Source organism: Meriones unguiculatus, chromosome 14 (genome assembly GCF_030254825.1).
Source record: "Meriones unguiculatus strain TT.TT164.6M chromosome 14, Bangor_MerUng_6.1, whole genome shotgun sequence".
Taxonomy (NCBI): Eukaryota; Metazoa; Chordata; class Mammalia; order Rodentia; family Muridae; genus Meriones; species Meriones unguiculatus.
The window spans coordinates 5,547,385-5,567,259 of NC_083361.1; the positions used below are offsets into that span (position 1 = coordinate 5,547,385).

General features: G+C 49.6%; 1 protein-coding gene and 1 long non-coding RNA gene across 2 annotated transcripts; one reads left to right on the top strand and one right to left on the bottom strand.

Annotated features, from left to right (window-relative positions):
• Nucleotides 1-1,327: 1,327 nt before the first annotated feature.
• Pmis2 (PMIS2 transmembrane protein) lies at nucleotides 1,328-1,786 on the bottom strand. The gene is made up of 2 exons (XM_060366324.1): nucleotides 1,625-1,786; nucleotides 1,328-1,456 (listed from the first exon to the last, which is right to left on the bottom strand). Exons 1-2 carry the CDS (start codon nucleotides 1,784-1,786, stop codon nucleotides 1,328-1,330), a joined length of 291 nt encoding a protein of 96 aa, XP_060222307.1.
• A 16,608-nt stretch (nucleotides 1,787-18,394) lies between these two features.
• Nucleotides 18,395-19,214, top strand: LOC132647030 (uncharacterized). Its single transcript, XR_009585318.1, has 2 exons — nucleotides 18,395-18,483; nucleotides 18,912-19,214. It is a non-coding gene; the product is annotated as an uncharacterized LOC132647030 (long non-coding RNA).
• Nucleotides 19,215-19,875: the final 661 nt, after the last annotated feature.

The following is a 19,875-nucleotide window of genomic DNA, read 5'->3' on the forward strand; positions in this document are numbered from 1 at the left end:
CCTTCCTCCTTAGCTGACTCAAGTGGGTAACTACAGCTTTCCGCCCTGTTTTGTTTTTTTTTGTTTTTGTTTTTGTTTTTGTTTTTTTATTTTTGCGTGCTTCATTCTTCGGAGTACAAAAATGGTTTATCTGTATGGCCCTGGCTGTCCTGGGACTCACTCTGTAGACTGGGCTGGCCTTGAACTCCGAGGTCCACCTGCCTGTGCCTCCCCAGTGGTGGGATTAAAAGTGTTTCCCCCCACCATGCCTGGTCTAAGATTGTGTATGCATGCGAGTCTGGGCGTATGCCAGTGAGTCTGTGAGTCCCACAGAAGAGGCCATCGGATCCCCTGCAATGGGAGTTACAGGAGGTGACAAGCCACCTGACATGGGTGCTGGGAACTGAACTCTGATTTTCTGCAGAAGCAGGGATTAGTTATCTATCTATCCATCCATCCATCTTCTATGTATCTGTTTATCACCTATCAGGTGCATGTGTGTGTGTGTGCCTGAGACAAGGTCTCATTTACATAGCCCAGGGTGGCCTTGAAAACTTCTGAATTTTGGGATTACAGGGGTGCAACCCCTGTGGATGAAGTTTCTGTTTTCTTCTCCTCCTCCTCCTCTTCCTCTCTCTCTTTTGAGACTGGGTCTCTCTGTTATGTAGCTCTGGCTGTCCTGGAACTCACTATGTAGCCCTGGATGGTCTCAAACTCCTAAATCCATCCTGCCTCTGCCTCTGCCTCCTGAGTGCTGGAATCAAAGGCGTGTGCCAGTACAGATGGCCGAGTTGTCTTCTTTTCCTGCTCTGGGACACCAGAAGCCCAGCACCTCAGCTTCCAAGTGAAGACATGTAGCAAGTAAACATGCATTCAGATTTCTAAATATATTCCTGTGTGTGTGTGTGTGTGTGTGTGTGTGTGTGTGTGTGTGAGTGCATTGTCCCTACTTTCCAAATTCTGGGATTACGGGTGTGTGCCACAGTGCATGGCACCATTACTGCATTCTGGTTTTCACTGGGTCTAAGAAGACCCAGGAAAACCATCTCCTCATGAACACAGGAGAAGCCGGAATATTCCCTTCAAGTTTATTGGGCTAAGAAATACGATTTCTTCTTTTCATGGAAGAGCAGCTTATGCTGACGTAGTTCTTGAGTTGTGGGTCTCCAAGGTGGATGGAGACAGCTGTGGAGGCCCAATGAGAATGAGGTGACCGAGTGCAGGCAGGGGCCTCTGGGACTTTTGGGATGTTGAGTCATTCGGTTCTTGGCGAGCGGGATGTCTGAAGCTCTGAGTTTCTTCTTGGTGGCTGGTCAGTGTCTACGTGGGTGGCTGTTGGGTCTAGGCTTCATAAAACTAGGACGAATATGTAAATGAGGCCCAAACCGATCATTATGCCGAATACATCAAAAAATATAGTCCGAGTTGAGTTGTGGTAAGCGTCTTCCCACTCGCTGCGTTTGTTGGCCTCGTCGGTCTGTAAGGGCGGGGGCATGGGTATGGGTTTCTGAGGCCAGAGGTCCTTGGAAGGAGGGTAGGAGGCCTAGAGCTACCGTGGGGAGAGCCCGACCGGAGACCTAGGGGACAGGAGCATTTGCAGGTGGCAAGCGGCGGGCAGGACGCAGTGTCCAGGGAAGAGTGTTACCTTGCGACCGAAGTAGAGGCCTCCCAATCCCAAGGGTGGGAAAAGGATCAGGGCGAGGACCGTCATGACGAAGTGATTCCGGGCGTAAAATGCTTTCTCTTCGGAAGTCTGTTCACGGCCCAGCGGCTTCTTAGAAGTCTTGGCAGGTGCGGGTGTAGCCATGATCTTTTTACTCACCGACACAGAGCCACCGCGCCTTCCCGGGCGCTACCCGGAATCCTAAACGCTGCCCTGTCAGAGGCCATTCTTCACAATGGAGGGAAGAGCATCTCCAGTCCTGATTGGCTGTCCTCAAGAGGTGGGCGTGGTCGCGCTGCTTTCAGGCGCTTGGGGCCCAGGATGGTGGAGCCTCTTTCCTGTCTTTTCTGCAGAGTGGGGAGAGATGGAGCAGGGAGGTCTTCCGAGAAGCGGGTAGATAAGTCTGTAAGAAAGCTTAAGAGACCTAGGCACGTAAATCTTTGTAAATTCAAGGTCAGTCGTCTACACAGCCAGCTCCAGGACTACATAGTGAGACCCTGTCTCTAAATAAATAGAGGGTCAGTTTGAGACAGCCTAGCTTACACAGCAAGTTCAAGACTGCCTGCGGGTCTTAATAAATAAAATCCTGCCAATAAATAAATAAGAGTCCGGTGAGGTGTGGACACCCACAATCCCAGCATTTGAGAAAATATTTCATACATTCCAGGCTGTAGCACTTGTTTTTAAAACTTTATTGGGGGTGTTTAGGCCTCAACCTCCCTTTCAACCTCCCAACCCTAGTGGGAGAGAGAAGGTTAGTGGGGAGAGGGGCCCCTTTACTTCTCCCGGCTGTTGAGAGTCGAAGGGTCTTTGGGGGGATCTGCCACTCTCCATCAAGAGCAGACATCATAGGCAAGTAGTCTTCAAGCCGCTGCGCCTCAGAGCGGTTTCTCTCTGTCTGTCTGTCTGTCTCTCGGGTCTCTCCAAACTGCTACAGGCCACACGCCGACAAGGAACGCCAGGCCGCCTCGTTCTAGGCTCTCATATTTATACTTGAGTCCTAGGCCACGCCCCTCTCTGTGAGCCTGGCAAAAGCCACGCCCCACAGTTAACAGTTAGCTGTGGACAAACTAAACTCCGACTGAAATCCCACACAGACGGGATTAAAACCGAAAAGTGTTCACATAACATGACTGAGTTTACCAAGAACCCCAAACTTCCGTTATACCAGGCTGGCCTGGAACTCAGTTCACAGCCACGGATGACTCTGCTGTCCTGACCCGCTGCCTTCTGAAGTGCCAGGATTGCAGACATGCTCCCTGGGCTGTATCATGGCTGGAAGGGCTGTCTTAACGTGGAATGCCACTTAAACGTAGGTATAGCTCACTGGCTCCAGTCCCCCACTGTTTTGTTAAAAATGCAAACAGCACAGAAAATTAACTCTTTGGAGTGAGTTGGGTGGACCAGTCTGGGGTCTAGCGATGACTGCAGAGCCAGGACACCATCTACCTGCTGGGTTCAATTCTGGGATGCAGCGGTCGGAAGGGGCTGGCTGCCCTGGAGGTTGAGGACCGAGCTCTGGAAATAGTGACTAATCTTTTTTGCTGTTGTACTGTTCAGCTCTGGATGGCCTGGAACTCCCTCTGTAGACCAGGCTGGCCTCAAAATCAGTCTCCTGTCTTTGCCACCCGAGTGCTGGGTTCAAGGTGCGTGCCACCACCTCTGACTATTACTGATCATTTTCCCCTTCCTTCCTTCCTTCCTTCCTTCCTTCCTTCCTTCCTTCCTTCCTTCCTTCTTGTCTTTTTCTCCCTGCATAATGAAGGCATCGTATGGAGGCAGAAGGAGCAGGAAGCTAGCCGATCACATTTTATCTACACACAGGAAGCAGAGGTGTGTGTGCGTGTTTGTGTGTGTGTGTGTGTGTGTGTGTGTGTGTGTGTGAGGCTGTAAACTCTCCAAGCCTGCTTCCTCATCCAGGCTGCACCTCCTAAAGGTTCCACAATCTCCCCAAACAGCACCACCACCCGGGGAACAAGTGTCTGAACATATCATTCGCCTGTGGGGACACTCTCACTCAAATCACCTTAATTATGCAGGGAGCCATCTCTCCAGCTCCACAGGAGAGGTTTTTTATGTGTCCCTGAGTACACAGACATAAAAAAAACCAAAAACAAACAAACAAACAAAAACCAGGTCTATAAATCCAGCATGTACTAATAAAAATAATTAAAGTTATTTAAAATCAATTCTTGGTTGTATTTCTATCCTGTTTTGCTTCTCTTGTCGGTGTAATTAAACACTGACCAAACCAGTCTGGGGGAGGAGAGGGTTTATTTGGCTTACACATTACACTTTCAGTGGGTTTGCCCATTACAGTCATGGCAGGGAGCATGGCAGCTGCCAGGCATGTGTGGGAGAGGCAGTTGAGAGCTCATATATGATTTAAAGGCTTTAGAGAAGCAGCGGGGGCTGGCATGGGCTTCTGAGATCTCTAAGCTCACCCCCAGGACACCCTTTCTTCAACAAGACCACACCTCCTAATCCTTCCCAAACAGTTCCACTAACTGCTGACTAAGCACTCAAACATACAAGGCTACGGGGAGTCATTCTCACGGGAACGAGGATGGAACCACCACACACGGGGAAAAAATTACTTTCCCATCTCTCCAGTAATCCAGAACAGGGTTCAGAACTGCAAACATGCCATCACTCTCTCCTCATATGTTGCTAATAACTTTAATAGTGGATATTTATTTTGAAGGGAGTTTTCAACCTGTTGGCTGCTTTCAGCAAACAAGGTTAAAAACGAGGAATATTCTTTGTGTTTACAGAGGAACACAGGAACAGTGAAAACAGTTCAGCAAGGCAATTCCTTTTGTTCGAAGAGTGTGAAAGAAACCAGACTATGCTAGTAAGCACACTAGGACAGGCAGCTCTCACCTTTTTATTTTTAACTTCCACCCCCTTTTTGAATCGTCATTTCTTTTTATTTTTTGTGTATGGTGTTTTTTGTCTGCATGTGTATCTGCGTGACAAAAATATGCAGGGCTGTGGAGGCCAGAAGAGGGTGCTGGAGTCTCTGGAACTAGAGTTACAGATCTTACAGATTTTTTTTTTTTTTAGCCACCATGTGGGTACTGGGACTAAAACCCAGGTCCTCTGCGAGAGTAGCGGGTGTCCTCAACTCCTAAGCTGCAGAAGGCATGGAGTTCCTTGTGGTAGCACGTGCAGAGCTAAAGGAACCTGGGATCTTTGTACACAGGGTTATTCCTTCAAGGGAAGGAATCCAATACTTGATGTCCCCCAGAAGGCTGGGAGTGGGTGTTCGTTCTAGCATGGAGACCTGCCACACCAGACAGGAGCCTCCCTCAGACCCTCATGGCAAGCTTGTTTCTCTCAGTCAACCCAGAGAAGCTGTAGAAGGTGTCTCAGGTCTTTAGAAAGAGTTTTGAGGGTCACACCTGATCTTTATTTGGCCTACTTTGTTCCTTGTGGAAACGTACGTACGCTTTCTTGTGTGTTCGTGACTGAGCTAATTATTACCAGAAAAGTATTCGGCAAATCGTGTTCTGCTTAGATACACTTCCAATAAAAACCACTTGGGGTCAGACTGCCGAAGTCAGAACAGATACCACCTATGCAGTCGTGTTGAACTGTGCAGTTGCCTTCTTGGCTCCCACAGTTGTCGTTCTGCCGTGGAGGGTGCAGAGACCCCCAAACTGAGCTATCTCTTTAGCACCCGCTTAGTTTATTTTTATTTTTTATTTTTTTTGCAGGTGATGAGGTGTTTTCACCTCACTGGCATCTGAGCTCACAGTCTTTCACGTGTTGCGAGCCAGACTGATCCCAGGCTTTCTCAGAGGCCCCAGTGAAAGGACAAATGAGACTTAGCGTCCTTGCCCAGTAGCGGACTTGGCAAGGTTGGTCTGAGGCTAGGGCCAGGGCCTTGAAAGAGTACGGGTTCCAGTTCCTCGGAAACCAGCTTTTTTCCCCTAAAGGGCTGTGGTTGTCAGTCCTAAGATAGCTTTGTCTTGTACATCCTGTGTTCTCCTTGCCAAAGTTGCCCGATTTAGCTTCCTCCCAACTCTGTCCCGGTCTCCCTCTGACCCTTCATGATAAACTTGCTTGGCGTAGGTCATCAGTTTATGCGATACCACCTGGTCCCAGCTTTTGCTCTTCTCTTCTTTATTCCCCACGCCTGACCCCCCTCCCACCATCCCCGATATCTTGCCCCATAGACTCATGTCTGTGAGTGCACTTTTGGGAAGTGTGGCCTTGTTGGAGGAAGTGTGCCACTGTGGAGGTGGGCTTTGAGATCTTACAGGCTCAGGTCTGGGGAGGGTGTCATCAGTCCCTGCTCCCCGTGGATCAAGATGTAGAACGCTCAGGTCCTTCTCCTGCACCGTGTCTGCCTGTGCGCCACCACGTTTCTCATCATGACGGTAGTGGGCTGGCTGAACCTCTAAAACTGTGAGCCAGCCCCATTTAAATGTTTCCTTCCTAAGAGTTGCCGTGGTCATGGCGTCTCGCCACAGCAATAAAACCCTAACTAAGACAGAAGTCGGTACCAGGAGTGGGGTATTGCTGTGACTTTGGAACTTTGGGCTAGAAGAACCACTGAACGTTCCACTGAATGTTGAGAGTTCCGCAGGATGTCCCATAGGAGCTTGGAAGATAAGAATGTCAAGAGCGGTGCAGAAGATGGAGGCTTGCTTGTGAGGTTCCCAAGTGAAGTTTAGAGACTCTGTCAGGCCCACTGCTATTTTTATTTAAGATTGTGTGGTTCTGGTTCAGAAGATCACGAGTGGTTCCCAGACATGGGACGGTTGGCGTTTGTTTTTGCTTTGATTTTATTGTGACTGTGTCCTGAATTTTTCCCCCCCTTTTGAAGTAAGAAAGTATTTTACTGGAGCCCACAGTTGAGAGACTTTGAATTTTAAAAGACTTCAGTTTTCAAAAAAGATTGGATATTTTAAAGGGACTGAAAATTGTGTTTGAATTTGTAAAGACTGCGGGACTTTCAAAGTTATTTGTTTATCATGTGAGACCTTGAGGATGAATAAGAAAGGAAGGGTTTTGGCTTAATACTGATGTGTTCATGTGTCAAGTTGTCAAGGGGTCAATTGTGCTGCTGGTTTTGCGTCAACTTGATATAAGCTAGAGTCATCAGAGAAGAAGTGACCTCAACTGAGAAACGCCTTCATGAGATCCAGCCGTAAGGCATTTGCTCAGCAAGTGATCAATGAGGGAGGGCCCAGCCTGCTGTGAGTGATGACATCCTGAGCTGGTGGTCCTGCGTTCTCTAGGAAAGCAGGCTGAGCAGGCCAAGGAAAGCAAGCCCGGAAGCAGCGCCCCTCCACGGCCTCTGCATCAGCTCTGGCCTCCAGGTTCCAGCCCTGCCTGAGTTCCTGACTTCCTCCAGTGACGAACTATGATCTGGAGGTGTGAGCCCGAACAGACCCTCTCCTCCACAACCTGCTTCTCGGTCATGCTGTTTTGTTGCAGCAACAGAAACCCTGATCTAGACACCTGTTCTCAGTCGTGCATGTGTGTGTGTGTGTGCGTGTGAACCTGTGACATGTGCTGTTCGGGTATCTAGAATCGGTTGTGACGCAGCTCCTGTTTTTGTCTCTCTTCCCGCTGTTGCCAACTCACTCCCTACCTCAGAGCCTTTACACTTGCTCGTCCTCCCTTGCCTGGAACCCTGTCAAGGCTGGTTCCTCTTGTGCTTCCTGTCTCAGTTCACACATTCCTTTCCCAGGATGATGTTTGTGCCCACCCGCTCCTGCTCCCCAGGCTCTCACATCCCTCCAGAGTCCATCCCTCCCTCTTTCTAATTAACCCCTCACAGCCCTGTGCTAATTTTACACCCACATGACAAAAACACTCAATAAAAAAAAAAAACAAAAACCTGAGGGCGGATTCATTTTGGCTCACAGCTTCAGGGGGTCCACCGTGGCAGCCCTGTGTGACAGACGTTTTCTGGGGACACACAATGCACACACCTATGCTGTAAGTGACGATTAATATTTACTATCGCTATATCTTCTGGTAAAGCTGCCGTTAATCCTGAAGAGCTATATAACTAAATCACCACACAGAGACTGGGATTTATTTAATTAACCTAGAGCACAATGCTGGGCAATAGTTGTTCCATCCTAAACCTCCAGGCCCACGTAGTTTCCACCATTTAGATTTCCCACATTTTACTTGTTCTTTGTGATATATTAGGTCCAGTCCATCTCTCCACGTTGTTCCAAGATCTCTGCTCTCTGTTCTCCCAGCTCTCTCCCTTCTCCCCTCCTCCTCTGCCTCCCACCTTCCTGTCCTCTGGGTCCTCCCTCTCTTCCTGCTTCCTCTCCATTGCTCAACATTGTGGCTGGTTGCTTTATTTTGGCATGTTTGCACAAAGTTGAGACAGGTGATGCTTAGAATAAGTATCACAATGCAATGTCCAGATTGAAACCAGAGAGTGGGGGAGAGAAATCAGCATTTGAATGAACAAGGGTAAAGTGTATACGTTCCAATACACCTACTCACCACAGGAAACCCATCGCAGACCAAAGTAATGACTGCATCAGAGTCCACCTTGGTGACCAGTGCATTTTTTTATTGGGGTTACTAATGATGATTAGAATTAGACTAGTTGCCGCTAGCCTACGTGATGGGTGTGGCGGTGCACACCTTTGATCCCAGCACTTTTGAGGCAGAAGCCAGTGGATCTGTGTGAAATTGAAGCCAGTCTGGTCTGCATGGAGAGTTACAGGCCACCTTGGGCTACATAGTGAGCTCTTGTCATTAAAGAAAGGGAAGAAAAACTAGGGCAGGAGGTATGTCTCTTTGGTCAAGAACACTTGTTGCTTTTTGCAGTGAAACTGAGTTCCCAGCATACACATGGTGCCTCACAACTGTGTGTAACTCCAAATCCAGGGGATCCAATACCCTTTTTTTTTTTTTTCTGGTATCCTCTAGCACTGCACATATGTGGTGCACAGACATTCGAAACACACACACATATGTGTATATGTCCATATATATTTTCACGTATGTATATATATATATATCGGAACAGCACAGGCTGCAAGCTGTTACGGCAGCCAGATCCTCTCCCACTCTGCCTCGGGAAACGAGGCGTTTGCCACTCTGAGCATCAGTTCAGTTTCTGTAAGAAATGCTTGTTACAGAGAATTCCACCAAGCAAATTTAACCCACTGGTGACCAGTGGGCAAGAGTATGGTTGTTCTATGTAGAACAACCATTAAAAACTGCAGATCTGGCTAACTCTTCAGGGGATCGACTCGAGCCTGGGACCTGTGCCACAGGAGAGCTGAGACCTGGCTTCCAACAAGCTCCAAGGAGTGTGGGTGAAGCATCACTTACGAGGAGCAGGAATGATTACAAAGCAGCCGAACAAGAAAAAACACACATAAAGCTGCAAGCTGGGAGCCCTCTGCACCAGCCTGCGGGCAGCTCAAACATTCAAGAAATATCTCTGCAGTGCTTCAGAAAAGTCTCCTTCTTCAGGGAATCACTGAGGGGCCTGTGTCATATATGTTTCAGGTTAGAGTCCATGGCCCCACAGGCACTGTATGGCTGCCAGTTCCTGAGAAACTGAGGCACCCCCTCAGGCAGTGGAGTGTTCAGGTCACTGTGTACCTCTGCGTTCCCCCCTCGTCAGGGAAGCATGCGTTGTCGGGAGACAACAGAGGAGACTGCTGGGACACAGGTTTAAGCCAATAGAAAGTCTTTATTAGCCAGTCGGCGACCACACTGGGTGCTGGGGATCCCAGGGTAGCCCTGAGCCTTTTAAACACAAAAAACGAGTTCTGGGTTGACACACGTCAGCTAACAAGAACAGTTAGGCAGAAGTGGAACTACGGAAGCCGAAAAGTGATGTTAGTGCATTTAGAGTCTTCCCCAGAACTGTGGGCTTTGATGGATTAGCTCTGTTTTCATTTTTTGGCAGGTGGTGCTGTCTTCGTGCTGACTTTTACACCTGAACAGCACCTGCATCATGGAGTCAGTTGTGCTAAGGTCTTGGGACCTGCTAAAGTCCGGGGGCCTGTTACATTTTGGCAGAGCCATTAGTCTTAGATGTGAGTCCTGTGTACCCTGTATCACTTGCAAACGTCATTGTATCCTGGCAACTACAACTGTATTCTTCCTGGCAACCCCCATTCTACTCTTTCCGATAAGAATGTAAACAACCTGATTGCTTGCAATAAACCTGTTTCATCCTCAGTCTTGCTGAGACCCCCTCCAACAATGACTTGATTTTATTTATTGATTGATGGATTGGTTTTTCCAAGACAGGGTTTCTCTGTGTAGCCATGGCTGTCCTGGATTTGCTTTGTAGACCAGGCTGCCTTCGAACGCACAGAGATCCACCTGCCTCTGCCTCCCTGGGTGCTGGGATTAAATGCCCAGTTTCAACTTGGTTTTAATTCCCATCACCCGTATCAGGAGGCCCTGGTTCGGTAAGTTGGGGTACGTAATCCTCCCACGGTTCTTTATTTAACTTCTGGGGAGCAGCCCCTGGGAGTCTTGGCTCCCTCAGGCAGGTGACTTTCTATTTACCTGCCAAAGCTCAAGAGCTCTATCCCCCTCCAAGCAGGAATGTTGGGAGAACACTGCTGTTCAGCGCCTTACAACGGACAGAATTAATGATAGCAGGGCAGGAAACAGAAGCTACAGTTGTAACTAAAGCTGGGAAACAACCTTCAAAGGAAGCCTAGAGACTTCCTTCCTCCTGCCGGGTCCCATAGCTTTCACAAAGCGCCACAAACCCAAGAGACCAAATGTTTAAAATGTGAGCTTGGGGAGGGGAGCGTTTTAAATTCAAACCATAGCAGATTTGGCTCACGGTTAATTTTATTCATTGATTTGATTCCCCCCCCCCTTTTTTTCTCTCCCATGAACTGTGAAGTCTAGGAGGGCCAGGATCTTGTTGGCCTGACTCACTGTGTGGCCCCGGACGTCCAGCCTGGGCATAAACCTCAGGATGTTATGCTGATGTGATCGCCAGCACTATTCTGATTGCTCGTCCAGCCTGGGACTACGACCCATGCCCTGGACACTGAGTTTATTAGTTCAGGTGGGAGGAAAATAACCAAAGGGGCCCTTAACTGTAACCTAGGCTCCCGGCTCAGAGCATCAATCACAAGAGCTTGCAGAAAAAGGTGTGGCTGGATAATGCCCCTCACAGGCATTGAGCCAATCAGATGCAAGCACTGGAGGCACACCCACTGGACAGCGGCCAATCACAATGAAGCGGTGGGTCCTCGTGAGGCCACGCCCAGTGACGCAGACCGCCAAGGTCATCTCAGGACCAGAGAAGCGCAGGGCAGAGCTACAGACCTCGGGTTTGTGATGAGTTATGGACCATGAGGGAGGAAAGTGTGTGTGTGTGTGTGTGTGTGTGTGTGAGAGAGAGAGAGAGAGAGAGAGAGAGAGACAGAGACAGAGACAAGAGAGACAGACAGAGAGAGAGAAAAAAAAAAGGAAAAATGATTGAGAGAGACAGGGAGGGAATTCCAGGAAGCTCGTGGAGGGGATGTGGGACCGGTGTGGCTATTCCATGGGAACGTGGAGGTGTGGGAGACCCCGGATAAGGCCCCATCCCTGGCTTAGGATGACATCGTTTGGCTTGGCACTTTACTATTTATTTATTTATCTCCTCGATACAGTAGAGCCCAGATGCTTGCAAAGCTGTACCACCCAGCATATTATTGGCTGTATGTTTTATCACTGAGCTAAAACTTCAGCCTCTTTGTTTTTATTTTTCTTTTTTTAGGCAGGGTTTTCTTACAGAGTTGCTCAGGCTGACCTTCAGCACCTTTTGTAGTCCAGGTGGGTCTTGAACTTCCAACGCTCCTGACCACCAGGCCCGGCTCTGGCCCTCTTTTCTCGGAGGCTTCTTTACCCTCCACGTACAGCGTTTACTGACCCAGTGTCTCCGCCTTAGGCCAGGATCCATGGTTGCTAGGGCCAAAATCGAGGACCTGGAGTTCCAGGCTACGCCAGGGGAGCAGGCCTATCAGAGGTTTCCTGTGTCAGGGCCAGTCATGCTGATCGCCCTGCCTACCCCGGCAAGGGATTATCTGTGCCTGTCTATCACATCCTTCTGCTTCTGCATCCTGCTGGCCATCCCAGCCCTGCTGTTCTCCCTTAAGGTGGGTGCCGCTCAGCTCCCGTCCTCCCCTTGGAGGACCGCCTCGTTGTCCCACGAGGGTCCTTCAACTCCAGGGGCCTGCTTGGCCCCGCCCCCTCATCCTAGAACCCTCCTGGTTACTCCTTCCTTTGGGGACTGAGCGCTGCACTTCCTTCCTCACCCCACCGGGTCCTGATGCTGGATTCTCCAGGGATGTCCCTCCCCTCACCCTTTCCCCCTTTGCTGCTTGCCTTCGCCTCCACAGACCCGGGAAGCCAACTCTGTTGGGGACTGGAGGAGAGCCCAGAGGAACTCTAAGCTGGCCTTGGCCTTCAGCATCTCCAGCATCCTTGTGGGCTTCGTCGTGATGGCCAGCTCTATCACATTGATCCTCGAGACAGAGAATATGACATCGTCCTGAAAGACCACCTCCCCCAGCAGGCCCCATCTGACCTTGGACATCAGCAGCTGTCTGTGCTGAGGGACCAGTCTGGCGGCCATGTTAAGAGCAGTAAAGATTTGGAGGCCGTTGATGCTTTTCTGCTTACTTGCTGTCTATGTGGGTGCCCGGGCACCTGCTCTCGTGGCACTGTGGATCCGCTCTGCAGGTGCCGCGGTGGGGAGGGGGGCTTCATTCACTGACAGCAGTGTCCGGGTCGGTTCTAAGGCGGATGGATGAGGCGTGCCTCTTTACTGATTAGCGTAAAGGGAAGACCGGCACGGTGCCTTGTTTTGGTGACTCCGGAAGTAACTTTAGGAATAAAAGACTTGTTTTAGGCTTGTGGTTCCACAGGGGGAGTCTATCATGGCAGGGACAGCGTGGCACAGAAGGAGCAGGAAGCAAAGAGCCTATTTTTGTCTACACAAGGAGGTGGGGTTAAGGAGGTTGAAGGAAGGGAAGGAAAAGGAGAAGAGAAGAAATGAGATAAGGAGAGTAAGATCTTTTCAGGGTCATACTTCCTCTACCAAGGTTCCAGCCAGGTGCAGTGGTGCACGCCTGTAATCCCAGCACTCAGGGAGGCAGAGGCAGGCAGATCTCTGAGTTCGAGGCCAGCCTGGTCTACAAAGCAAGTCCAGGACAGCCAGGACTACACAAAGAAACACTGCCTCGACAAACCAATAAATCAATAAACAAACAAGCAAACAAATAAATGTTTCAAACCTTCCAAAAACTGCCACTAATTGGGGATCACATGCTCAGATACTTGTGCATGTTAGAACCATTTCTCCTTCAAACTGTCACAGTAGTGCATGTCTGTAATCCCAGCATTTTCGAGCCTATGGCAGGAGGATGAGGATTTTAAAGCCAGCTTGGGCTATATAGTTAGACTCTATCTCAGAAGACCAAAATGAGTATAATGTAATGCACGCAGGAGGCTGAGGCGGGAGGATCATGAGTTTGAGAACAGCTTGAACTAAAGAGGTTTCCTCAAAAACTAGCAAAAAACCCAAGTAATGCTACAACAAAATAAAAACAACAGCAGAAATCCTTCTCTAGTTCAGTGGTTAGGTCCTTGCTTAGCCTGTGCAAGGCTCTTCATTTAGATCCCAGCAACTAGAAGCCACAGGCCTTTAATCCCAGCTCTCAGAAGGCTGAAGCAGGCAGATCTCTGGGCATCTGGGCCAGCCTGGTCTATGTGGCAGATTTCAGGCCAGCCAGTGCTACCTTTGAGAACCTGTGTTCAAAGCAAAACAAAACCAAAAGTCTCACGTGACATTGAAAGGACATGGCAAAAGAATGAGGTCACAGGTTGGTTTGACATCAGCCTGCCTAATGACTCTCTTCAGTGGCAAGAGTAATGTCTGTCCTGTCCGGTGTGGGAGCCGCTGGCCAAATATGCTGGACATTGTACAATGTAGGATTTTACCGAATTAAAAGTCGATGCAGCACGTCCTTTGTGGCTGGGAGATACCATACTGGACGATGTTTCCGGACAGTGGTTTGTATGACAAATGGAATGAAACAGGAGACTTGGAAGAGAGAATAGAGCAACTTGGGGAAGCTAATAGCTGAGCTGTAGCCTGGAGCAAGACAGAGCCATGAGAATGTCTGGGGTCGGTTGTGTGTGTGTGTGTGTCCCTGGCTGCAGTGCTTGCCTAGTGTGCAGGGAACTCTGGATTCCATCAGTAGCACCCCAGAAACTGCATGTGGTGGCCTGCCTTGTGTTCCCAGTATTCTGGAGATGAAGGCTGGAGAACCAGAGGCTCAAAGTCATCCCTGGCTACAAAGAGTTTGAGGCCAGTTTGAAACCTTGTGTTAAAAGAAAAATGAAAAGAAAATGTAGAAGACAGGGGCAGTGGTGAGTGCGCCTTTAATCCCAGCACTTGGGAGGCAGAGGCAGGTGGATCTCTGAGTTTGAGGCCAGCCTGGTCTGCAGAGAGAGAGAGTTCCAGGACAGGCAGGACTACACACAGAGAATCCTTGTCTCAGAACCTTCCCTCTCCCAAAAACAACAGCAGCCAAGGAAATGTAAAAGAAAGTTCCAACCTGAACACCAGCGCTTATTCTGGGAGAATAAACAAACAGGAACCTTGGGCTGGAGAGATGGCTCAGTGCTTAAGAACACTGGTGCTTTTGCAGAGAATTCTGCAGGCCCAGAACCCCTGCCAAGAGGTTCTCAATAGCTGTAACTCCAGCTCCAGAAGATCCGACATTTTCCTGAACACTGGTGCTTTTGCAGAGAATTCTGCAGGCCCGGAACCCCTGCCAAGAGGTTCTCAATAGCTGTAACTCCAGCTCCAGAAGATCCGACATTTTCCTCTGCTCCATAGACACCTGCACTTGGCCATATACATTCCCACATGTGGATATTTTTTTAAAGATGTATTTGTTATTATACAGTACACACCAGTAGAGGGCACCAGATCTCATTCTAGATGGTTGTGAGCCACCCGTGGTTGCTGGGAATTGAACTCAGGTCCTTTGGAAGAGCAGACAGTGCTCTTAACCGCTGAGCCGTCTCTCCAGCCCAATACATACAGATTTTAAAATGAAATAAATCTCAAAAAAATTATTGAGTTACATTGGATGTAAAAGAACTCTAAGAAGTGTGTGTGTGAGAGAGACAGACAGAGACACACGAGAGAGACAGAGGTTTAAATTTAAGACACAGTCTAATGTAGCCCAAGCTGGCCTCCACCTTTTCTATATTGCTGAGGATGACTTTTAAACGTCTGATCCTCCCAGCTCTAATTCCTGAGTGCTAGGGTTACAGGTGTGTGCCACCCTGCCTGGGTGGTGTGGTGCTGGGGACTGAGCCCAGAGCTTGATGCATGCTACACAAATACTCCAGCAACTAAGCTACATTCTCAGCGCAGAAATAAGCAAGTAATAAACTATGCATAAATATTTATTTTTAGTTCACGTGTGTGAGCTTTTGCCTTTGTATATGTACCTGCGCGATGTACGTGTTGGGTCTCCTGGGACTGGAGAGTTGCAGATGGTCTCGAGCCACCGTACGGATGCTGGGAACTGAACCTGGGTCCTCCGGAAGAAAAGCTCTTACCGTCTGGACCATCGCCAAGAAGTTCCCACTTTACAATAAGTTTGTCATATCCTGTGTGTTAGGTCCCAAACCCCAGAGGACGAGGACTAGTGAAGGATTGCTGGTGGCAATCAGAAACCTGTGAAATGGGTTTCTACCTACGAGAAAGGCCGGCTTCCCTTGGCATTCACCTGTGGCTCCATACCAAAGCTTCTCAGTCCTGAGTAACGTGTCCTTATGAATATCAAAGCCCTTACACTAGCCTTCTGGCCCTTCTCCCTTCCCCCTCCACCGCACTGGCTCTCGGGCTGTTCCAGATTCCCTTCCCAGCCCCTGCTTATGACCCAAAAGGTATTTTCTTCTGCCTTGCTCTTCTCTCTCCAGCCTTCTCTCTGCTCTCAAGACAGCCCTGGCCCTGGCCATAAGCTCCCCTCTGTGCTTCCCCTGTCGGAGGTAGCCAGGACACCATGGCATCTCTGAACCCTGCCCTCCACATGCCTCAGGCCATTCTCTCTTCCATATTTACCCCTACCTCAAATGCACCCACGGAGCCGTCCAGTTCATGGTCTCGCTGCATCCTCACAGCCTGTCAGTCACTGGTCTGTTGGTCAGACAGAACATCCAACAGAGCAGTTTGTGGGAGGAGGGCTTGGAAGCGTGTATTTCAGAGTTCCGGAGAGTTCCGGGCAGTGGAGCCAGGCTCGGCCCTGTCTTCGGCGGCAGAAGTGGGAGGCGGCAGCTGGGCCACGTGGCTCACAGGAGCAGAGAACACAGGACCCGGCACAACCTTCATAGTTATGTCACAAGGGACCCACTTCTCTTGGCCAAGCCCCACTTCCTGAAAGCTCCACAGCCTTCAAGACAGTGCTACAAGCCAGGGCCAACCTGAATAAAACACGAACCCATAGGGGGATTTTTCAGATTCAATCCACAGCACGGCATTTAGGATAAGCATGGGCTGGCAGTGTGCCGTGCTGCCACACACACGCACACATGCACACACATGCACACACACACACACACACACACACACACACACACACGGATAAACGAATAAGGGTGAAAACAAACTTTTTTTTTTTTTTTGGACAGTGTCTTTCTACGTAGCTCTGGCTATCCTGGAACCCATTATGTTGACCAGGCTGGCCTTGAACTCACAGAAATCCACCTGCCTCTGCCTCCTGAGTGCTAGGGTCAAAGGCGTGCCCCACTATGCCAGGCTTGCATTTTATTTTTGAGGTGGTGTTACTACGTAGCCGAGGTCAGCCTTGAATTTGAGATGCTCCTGGCTTAGCCTCACAAGGGTCGGGGTTACAGACGTGTTCCCTGAGCGCAATCTGTATTTCGAAAGACATCAAGGAGCCGAGGGTACAAGGACCTTTACATAAACGATGACAGGAATGAAGGGCTTTTCCTTCTTCCGTGGCAACCGTGGGCACAGCTGCTGCTCTGTGTGGGAACAGCATTGTCAAGGACACCATAGCTGGAGAGGAGAAAGAGGGGACCCAGAGGCAGGCACAAAGGGCCATACCACTGGGTCTTGGGTACTCTGTAAGGACTTGGCTCTCAGCTGGAGAGGTGTAGTCAGAGCGGGGCTCTGAGCACGGAGTGCTGTGACTCAGATGGTCACGTGTTCCCTCTGGACAAGTGTGGGGAGTAGGTGTATGGGGGTGGGGGCTTAGGCTTTTGGAATGTAGAGACGGGAGATGATGGATGCTGGACCTCGGTGGACAGAGAAGGGAGACAAAGCCGGGTCTACATATAATGACCTTGAGACCCAGAAGCAACCAGGCACTTCTCCGAGGAGGAGGAGGAGGGCTCTGCCCAGGACCTTCCCAATCTGGTCAAAGGCGGGAGGAGAGGGACAGGGTGCAGGAGCCTGGGCCGCCAGATTATCAGGCTTTGGGTAGGGGTGACAAACCTCGCCATCACCTGTGCGAGAGACCAGCCTGAAAAGAAGCGAGCAGCAAGGTCCTTGCCCGCCCGGTGTCTGCCTCAACCTCCCGTACCTGCAGGCGACGGAGGAGTGAAGGGCACCGCTGCGCCCACTATCTTATCAGGAAGTCTCAAACGCGTACTCAAAGTCAAGGTCGCAGCCAGGTCCACACGCTCCGCAAACATTCCCCGGGGCCAGCCCAGGCTGCACGATGCGGAGCACAGGGCGAATGCTCTCGGAGACAGCCTGTCTTGATGGGCGTGCAGAGTGGGGGGGGGAATCATCAGATGGTCACAGCGCAGGGCCAAGGTGGAGGCTTACGGGTGTCGGCGGTAAGGCCTGGAATGCTGCTTTGGTGTGGTGGTGACCAGATACGCGACGGAAGCACCCTGCTGAAAGATTTCAACTCCTGGGCACTTGGCCCCACAGTCTGGGGCAGAGCGTCACGGAGGAGAGGGGTGTGGAGGATATACGCACATGTACACCCTAATGTGTGTAGGTGTCCAGGGAGGCCAGAGGAGAGGGATGGGTCCTCTGGAGTTGGGGTTACAGGTGGCTGTGAGCCACCTGATGATGGGGGCTGGGAACTGAACTGGAGTCCTCGGTGAGAGCATTATGTGCCCTTACCCACTGAGCCAGCTTTGGAACACCCTGCTGGGGTGTGTGTGTGTGTGTGTTACTGTGATACTAGGCACTGAACCACACACTCCATCCCTCATTGGGGAATTCTAGGCAGGGGCTCTACCATTGAGCCACACCCCAGCCCCTCACTGGGGGATTCTAGGCAGGGGCTCTACTACCGAATGACATCCTCAGCCCTGAAATGAACATTTGAAAAGCAGAAGGCCCTCAATCCTGAAACAGAAAACAGCATAAGGAAGAAGGAGACAGCAGAAGCCTGAGCCTTATCAGGCCTTGGAAATGCATATATACAGGAAACTCTTGGTCAAATTTCTCCTTGTAATCTGCTTTCTGTTCTCTTTGTGTTTGTCTCTCCCTCTTTCTTAGGGAAAGAAAACTACATTAAATCTGACCGTTGTTCTCAAACAAGCCTGCAGCACTCGCGTGTGCCTCAGGCTGAGTCCGATACGCACTGCTGACTGGCCGAGTCCTCGCACACCTGCCTTTAGACTTTGCCCTTGAATTATGCCAGGAGTTTCCCATCCACCTGAGGTGGCTTTGCACAGCTTTCCCGTCCCCACCCCTCGGGCTACAGTCCATCCGAGGCACCAGGCATATTCAGATACTTCTGCCCAGTCCGGATCCAGCCTGTAGGTAGAGGCCTGTGTGTTCACCACCGAGAGATGGCGTCAGGGTTGCTCACGTGGTAAGAGAATAATTTGATCAAGCTAGACAATCATCCCAAATATACAGAAACTGAGTAGGATCTGAAGGCTGCGAGATCTGGGGAAACTATTTCATCATCAGTGTGTCTGGCCGTTGTACGCTGGAGATGAACAAGGCCACAAAATTGTTGCAAATTCAGGCTGGCGGGAGCAGGCACTGTCTTTGGGTGGTTGGGTGTAGTAGGTTAGGATTGTTGGAAGAAACTGTGGTGGTTTGGATAGTGGGTATCTAGCCACAGGATCAGGTCTGTGTGGACTCAGGCTCAGGTAATAGGTATGTGAACCCAGGCTCGGGCAGGGTCTGCGGATGTAGACAAGGCAGTGGTTATAGGTATTCAGGTTTTGGCAGGGACTGGATTCAGGCCCACGTAACGGGCGTCTCAAAACCCATATATATGCTCTTTTCTAGATGGTCCAGACTTAAATACGAGACACAACCTGACAATGTCCTGCACATCACTTCCGTGTTCCTACCCAAAGTGAGCAAACCGAATCTAATCGCAGCGGCAGGGGGAAATCCACAAAATAAGATGTGCTCCCCAAAACGCACACGTCAAGAAAGTGAGAGAGGACAGAACAAACAAAGAGGACGACAGGAGTGCAAGAGACGTGCCATCTTGTGTAAGGTGCCATCCAGACCAGGTCCCGGACTGCAAGGACTTCAGTGGGAAAACTGGAAAATTCAAATACATTCTCACAGTTATTAATGTTCCTCATTCGTGTTTTTTTTTTAAACTGTTCATATTTATGTCAAAAATGCTCTTATTCATGGGCAGCAGCTGCCTGAATGGAGTTAGAAAGAGTCTCGTTTCTTGTCAGGCATGGCAGTAACCCCAGCATTTGGGAGATGGAGGCAGGAGGATTAGGAGTTCCAAGTTATCATGGGCTGTAGGAGAGAGGCTCCAGGAGAGAGACGCACAAGATCCAAACAAACAAAAGTTCCTACCTACAAGTCTTCTAAATAATTCAGTCAGAACAAAATTAAAATCTCTTTATCGGTTGGACAATCCATCAATCTATTGATTTGGATATATATATATGCATTATATCCATCTATCTACTGATCTATCATTTATCCTATCTATCTATCTATCTATCTACCTACCTACCTATCTATCTCCATCCATTGAACTATTTATCTAGAACAAATGTACCAAGTTGCTAAATTTGGGTGAAGGGTAAGTTGAATTGTTCATTTTATTGTTCCTGTAACATACAGGTTGAAATATTTAAATATCAATCAACATGAAATCAGCAAATCACATGAAAATGTAAATAGCATAAAAACACTAAGACTTGAGAGAGAGAAGAGAAAGCCAGTGAGGGAGAGGCCAAAGGGGCCTTCCCACGTTGGCAGAGGTCGGCAAGCTGTC